We start from the raw sequence: 6,593 nt of genomic DNA on the forward strand, positions 1-6,593 counted from the left end.
GTTGATGGCAAGCGACTCATCTCCGTCCGATCGCACTCGCTCTTATCCAGCATCGATTTGTCCCGGCTGCACGAACAGACATACGGCTCATCGGCGAACGCACTCCTGCTTCGTGCGATGTTTCCTTATCGGTTATCAGTTTGGTTGATATTGGCTGCATACGTTCGGATATAACGATAGAGTGACCAAACATCCTCACCCGCCCTGAAGTAGTTAGACTTCTGAAAGAAAAGGAGAAAGAGAACAGTCCCGTCGACGTACTGGCTGACATCATCATGTTGGAACGATTACTGGCATGACTCTTGATCTGTTCCCGTCGCATCTCCAACCTGCGGCAGGAAGCACAGTTTCTCCACTGGTCGAGTAAAAGATCCTGTAGCCGTTTTAACAGTGACCACTCGAACCACTTCATCCGTGCCAGGGTGCAGCTGACTGATTCGTCCCAGCTTCCATCGCATTGGAGGTTGATTTGCGTCCATAACAACAACCAGCCGACCGATTTCCACCTTTACCGGCCGCTCCCAATTTTTCGTCCTGCTTTGAAGCTGCACCAAATATTCCGATTTCCAGCGTTTCCAAAAGTCTTGCAACTGACGCTGGACCAATTGATACTGATTCAAACGATTCAATGGCACAGCACTATAGTCGGGTTCAGGAATGGCTTGAAGTGATCCGCCCGATAAAAAATGCGCTGGAGTCAATGGTTCCAAATCCGTCGGATCATCCGATATTGGAGTTAGGGGCCTGGAGTTCAGACATGCCTCTACTTGCGTCAACAACGTGATAAAATCCTCCGTTGACACTGGGTTCCCACCTATAACACGTAACAAGTGGTACTTCGCTGAACGAACAGCCGCCTCCCAGAGGCCTCCGAAGTGCGGTGCCCCTGGGGGGTTAAAATGCCAATGAATGCCGTTTGCTGAGCACTCTCTGGCAACCGCTTGTTGATGTTGGGGGTCTTTTAACAAAGCAAATAGCTCTCTCAGTTGATTCCTAGCGCCGACAAAATTAGTCCCATTATCCGAATATATGTCTGACGATCTACCCCTCCTGGCAAAAAATCTGCGTAACGCTTGCAGAAACCGTTCTGTTGAAAGGTCCGTCACATGCTCCATATGCACAGCCTTAGTGCTCATGCACACAAAAATTGACACGTAAGTCTTTATCGCGGTTTGTCGCCTGCCCGCTCGAACGTAAACTGGGCCGAAGTAATCCACTCCACATTTCGCAAATGGTCTTGATATTGTTACTCGCGCTGCTGGTAGTTCGCCCATTTGTTGTCTGAAAAGTTTCGGTTTTGCTCGGAAGCAGCGTTGACACCGATGAATGATTTTCCTGGCCAAGTTCCGACCACCCAACGGCCAAAACCGTTGCCTCACAGTAGCTAGTAACAACTGAAGGCCTGCGTGCATCAAATTTTGGTGATAATGCAATAGTATAAGTTCTGTCAGCACATGCTTCGCCGGTAAAATTATCGGATGTTTAGCATCTGCCGGCTCTTGAGAATGTTCTAACCGCCCACCTATCCGTAGTATACCGTTTTCCGCTATCTTTGGATTAAACCATCTTAGTAAAGAATGACGTGAAACAGCCTCGCCTTTTCTTAGTCGTTTTAAATCCTCGGAGAACGCGTCCTGTTGGACCCTCCGAATAATGGCAAACTCTGCTTCTCTTAATTCCGCTGTTGTTATGAAACATCCATTTTCCCTTGGCATTGCCCTTGCCTTTAATCGCAAACAGTAAGCAGTTACTCGCAATAACCTGGTGTATGATGAAAATCTAGCAATGTACTCATGCATAAACCCATTCTCGTTGACTGCCACCACAGCAGCTGCAATTCGTCTTCCTTCTAGCGCTCCTTCCGAAAGATTTTCCTGTCCTTGGGGCCATTGGTCTTTTTCTTGTTTTAACCAATCTGGTCCCTCCCACCACAAACTGTTTTCAATTAATACTTCTGGCGTTACTCCACGCGAAATTAAGTCAGCCGGGTTGCTCAAACCTGGTACATGATGCCAAGTGTGCTCCTCTGTTATGGCTTGGATTTTAGATACGCGATTTGCTATGTACGTAACCCAGGTTCCTGGGGAAGCTTGGATCCACCGTAGAACACAAGTGGAATCCGTCCAAAAATGCACTTCATAATCTGGTCCGATTGACTCCGTCACCTTTTCCCATAATTCCGCAACTAGTCTAGCGCCACATAATTCGAGTCGCGGTAGGCTTTGAGTTTTTAATGGAGCTACCTTAGATTTAGCAGTAAGAAGCTTAACTGTGACCAACTGGTTTGCATCCATAGATCTTACGTACACACATCCACCGTATGCTCGTTCAGACGCATCAGAAAAACAGTGAATATTAACTGATGCTGCTGCGGATGCAATTACGCATCTCGGAATGCGCAACTCATTTAACAAGGCCAACTGCTGATGGTAAATCCGCCAATCTGCCTCAAGAGTCTCGGTTAGAGGCGAGTCCCACTCCAATGCACACCCATCCGTATTTTTCGCACTCCATAAACGTTGCATGAAAATTTTAGCCTTCGTAATCGTGGCTCCTAGGAGACCCAAAGGGTCAAACAACGATGCAATAATCGAAAGGACCTTCCTTTTGGTTAGTGTTTGATCTGGCGCCAGCTCGGGGATGACGAAACTAAACCTTAACGTGTCTGATTTTGGTAACCAAGTTAAACCTAAAGCCTTAACTGCAGAATCCTGCTCCCAGCTGATGCCATTTGCCTCTGAGAGCGCCAAATTGTTTTTCGGAATATCCTTCAATACTGCTACACAGTTCGATGCCCATTTCCTCAATCGGAATCCTCCACTTTCCAGCATTGCATCCAGTTGCAATCGCAGCCTTGTAGCTGTTTCGACATCATCGGCGCCTGTAATCACATCGTCCATGTAGACATCGTTTTCAATAACGTTTGCTGCCAGAGGATAACGTTCCGCTTCATCTATCGCTAGCTGCTTAAGTGTTCGCGTTACTAAAAACGGTGCCGGTTTCGTACCGTATGTAACTGTCTTTAACTCATACGTTTCCACCTCATCTTCCTCTCTGAACCGCCATAAAATACTTTGGAGAGGAGCATCAGCTGGGTTTATTCTTATTTGCCGAAACATTTTTTCGACGTCCGAAACGAGCATGATTCGACGCATTCTGCAACGAAGAACAATTGATCGTAGATCCTGCTGAATAACCGGACCCACTAGTAGAGCCTCATTCACAGAAATCCCTGTAGAAGTCCTGCAGGACGCATCAAACACCACACGAAGCTTCGTAGTGGTGCTCTCCTCCTTCACAACTGGGTGGTGAGGCAGAAAACATCTTTTAATTCCGGGTGTGCCGTCATCAACAATTTTACGCATGTGATCAAGTTCCAAATATTCTGAGATAAATTCGTGGTATTGTTTCCGTAAGTTTTCATCCCGAGATAATCGCCGTTCTAATCCGATAAAACGTTTAAGCGCAATGTCCTTAGATTCTCCCAACCGTGCCAAAATGTCTTCGTTTTTTGGAAGTGAAACCGTATATCGTCCATCCGACCCTCGGTGGACAGTGGTACTAAAATGCTCCTCACAACGACTTTCTTCAGGGGAATAATTATGGGTATCTCCTACTTCCTCGCAGGACCAAAACCTTTCCATCATCTCCTCCAGTTTGTCCGATATCGCGATATTGCAGGTGATCTGCGTCGAATTAGTCAGTGTTGCAGCCTCTCCGGATACTATCCAACCAAAAACGGATTCTGTTAACCGTGGTAGTCCCTCTCCTAATGACATTGCCTTGCCAGTCCGAAAGAAACCGAAGAACGATTGGATGCCAAGTATGATGTCCACACTATTCGAAACGAAGAATGACGGGTCCGCTAGTTCGATCTCTTGTGGTATAACCCATCCCATAGTCTGCACCGTTGCAGTAGGCAATTTTGATGTCAATTTTGGTAATACTAAGAAATCCATAACCTCGGTAAATGTTGAGTTTCGCGATCTGATGTTCACGCGGATCGTATGCTTCACCCTAACGGAAGCTGCACCAATTCCAACGACAGAGATTTCTACCCTTTCCTTGGCAACGTGCATTTGTTTGCACAATCTTTCCGAAACAAAATTGCATTCTGATCCTGAATCTAAAAGGGCGCGCGCTGTATGCCGCACACCATGATCATCCTCGATGATAATTACCGCAGTAGCTAAAAGTACCCTTGAATCACGCTGCTGTGCAACATTGGCTGTTACCTTCACAGCAGCGACATTACCGACCCTTGTATTCGGTTTCATTTCAGTCAGCGCCGCTTCCTTGCTTTGCTGGGTGGCCGATGTCTCTCCCACCTGAGAAGATTTATTACTGCTATCTGCTTCCGTCTTAAAACAAACCATTGTGTGATGCCGACCATTGCATCTTTTGTACGAAAATTTAGACGAACAATCCTTTGCCTGGTGACCCTTTCTGAAGCAATTTCTGCACAGCGAGTGTGTGCGCAATAATGTTTCCCGGCCAGCCGCTGCCATACGCTGAAACGTCGGACACAAATGTAACCAATGACTATCCGAGCATGCAAAGCATTTCGCAGTTGACGATTGTATCGCATTGTGACTGGCCCGTATGGTAAACGGCCTTTTCTTCGGCGCTGGTATTACTTCTGGTTTTGGATCAGTGTTTTTAGTGGGTATAGCTTCTAATATCCGTATCCTACGGTGAAGAAATTCTGTTAAATCCTTGAGAGTGTCCTTTTCTTTAGTAGAGGACAGTTCCTCCCATCCCCTCCGGGTGTAGGTATCCAGCCTCGAGCTGAGAATCTCAATTAGCAAAAGATCCTTGTAGTCACCAGGTTCAATGACTTGATCCAAGGTTTGAGTGATTCTATCAAACCCTTCCAGCAGCTTATGGAGTTCCGATGACGACTCTTTTGATATAACCGGCAGCTTAAAAAAAGCTTGCACTTGCCTCCGTTTAAGCAGTTTACTGTTGTTATATCGCTTGAGTAGCGTTTCCCAAGCGATAGTGTAGTTTCCCTTAGTTAGCTTCAATGGATCAATTAATGCCTTGGCTTCTCCCTCGAGACATCCCTTGAGATAGTGTAGCTTTTCCACTTCCGATAAATCAGCTTTCCAATGTATGAGTGACGTGAAAAGGTCTCTGAAGCTGAGCCATTCGTCAATATCGCCATCAAAGCTCTGCAATTTTATTTGCGGTAGCCGTACATGCTCTCCCGATGACACCAGTGTGGGTTCAGCTCCCCGAATGGTCTGTTCCGATGTACCAGGTTCTCGACGCTCCTTGATCCGATCTATCAAAGATGCCTTCATCTCATAATACCGATCTTCGAAGAGTATCCTCTCTTTGGTAAGTGAATCTTCTTCTGATTCATATTCCTCGTGAGACTCTATCTCGTTGATGACGTCGCCGATTTTTTCCCAAAGATCATCTAAACGCCCAAGACGAACTGTTACCTGACTGGTCTTAGTGTTTGCATCCATCGCTTGGATGAATTTAGCAATGTTGGAAAGTGATGTTTGCAAGCCTCGGAGTTTTGTTTGTAAAGACTTCATTGATGTTGTCTTTTTCGCAGCTGCTGACGAAGCGGTCGAAGGCATGGTTGCGCTCAGATGAATAACCAGAAAAAAATAGATGGATGTAGTATTCCGAAAGTTGTCTAGCTTCTACTTGACATATACTGTTCCAGCCTACCTGGAAGACTAATAACTGCGCCCCTCACAGGAATTAGAAACAGTATCGACGTGCCTGGGTGTATTCACCGCTATCACAGCTGAACAGTAAGTGCCTCAATATTTTTCTCCGAACAAGTGGTCAGTTCGTACAATCAGGGGAACGCAGCAATGTAGTATTCAACTAAACCCAACTTCAGCAGAACATATACTTATGCCTCACCTGGACAACTAATTACTTCGCCTGGACAAATTCAACTTCAACGGACAGTATATACTAGTCACCAGTAGCGTAGCTTAAGGGCATTCAGGGCTCCGATCCAAGAAACAATGCCACAAATTGTCGAACGGGAATTTTATTTTTAATGGCAGTATCAAAAAATAAGCCCCAGCTGGGCATATACCCAAAGGTAAATTTACCTGGGAGAAATAAATGTTGCGCGATATCACTTCCGAGACCTTGCGGTTCCGATTAAAACGTTTGATTTTCTCTCCGATTTTAACCAATAGGTAGCATGCATCCATGCAGCATGCAATTTTCCCCGATGTATTTCACCAATGCAGTGACCGATAGCGACGAAATGACGCGGGGATACGAAAATTGGTGTTAGAATCACAAAATAAATTGTCCATCGGCTGGACATAGACTATGCTCTTTACTAACCTGACCGGCCGTAGAGCATCACCAGTGACTCTATCGATGCGTTGCTATCCCCAGTAGTGGATTCCACGCGTTCTTTCCCTTCGATGATGGCGGATGATCAGCCTCGGGTGTTTCCGCGATGGCCGCTTAGCGTAGATCTGTGTAACAATGGCGATGAACAACTCTCTTTTGCAATGGCTTCCCTTCAGCTTGGCGTGGGTTGTAGTGAATCGTGTAGCGATGATGTTTCCGATAACTGTAATCTGGCCAAAGACCCTCCGTGC

General features: G+C 46.1%; 1 protein-coding gene across 1 annotated transcript; it reads right to left on the reverse strand.

Annotated features, from left to right (window-relative positions):
- Positions 1-287: 287 nt before the first annotated feature.
- LOC129728580 (uncharacterized) lies at positions 288-4,376 on the reverse strand. Its single transcript, XM_055687027.1, has one exon. It carries the CDS (start codon positions 4,374-4,376, stop codon positions 288-290), a length of 4,089 nt encoding a protein of 1,362 aa, XP_055543002.1.
- Between the last annotated feature and the right edge of the window lie 2,217 nt (positions 4,377-6,593).

This window comes from Wyeomyia smithii, chromosome 3 (genome assembly GCF_029784165.1).
Source record: "Wyeomyia smithii strain HCP4-BCI-WySm-NY-G18 chromosome 3, ASM2978416v1, whole genome shotgun sequence".
NCBI lineage: Eukaryota > Metazoa > Arthropoda > Insecta > Diptera > Culicidae > Wyeomyia > Wyeomyia smithii.

Excerpts from the sequence above, each read along its gene's own strand:
- LOC129728580 (XM_055687027.1), bottom strand. The coding sequence starts at position 4,376 with ATGGTTTGTTTTAAGACGGAAGCAGATAGCAGTAATAAATCTTCTCAG.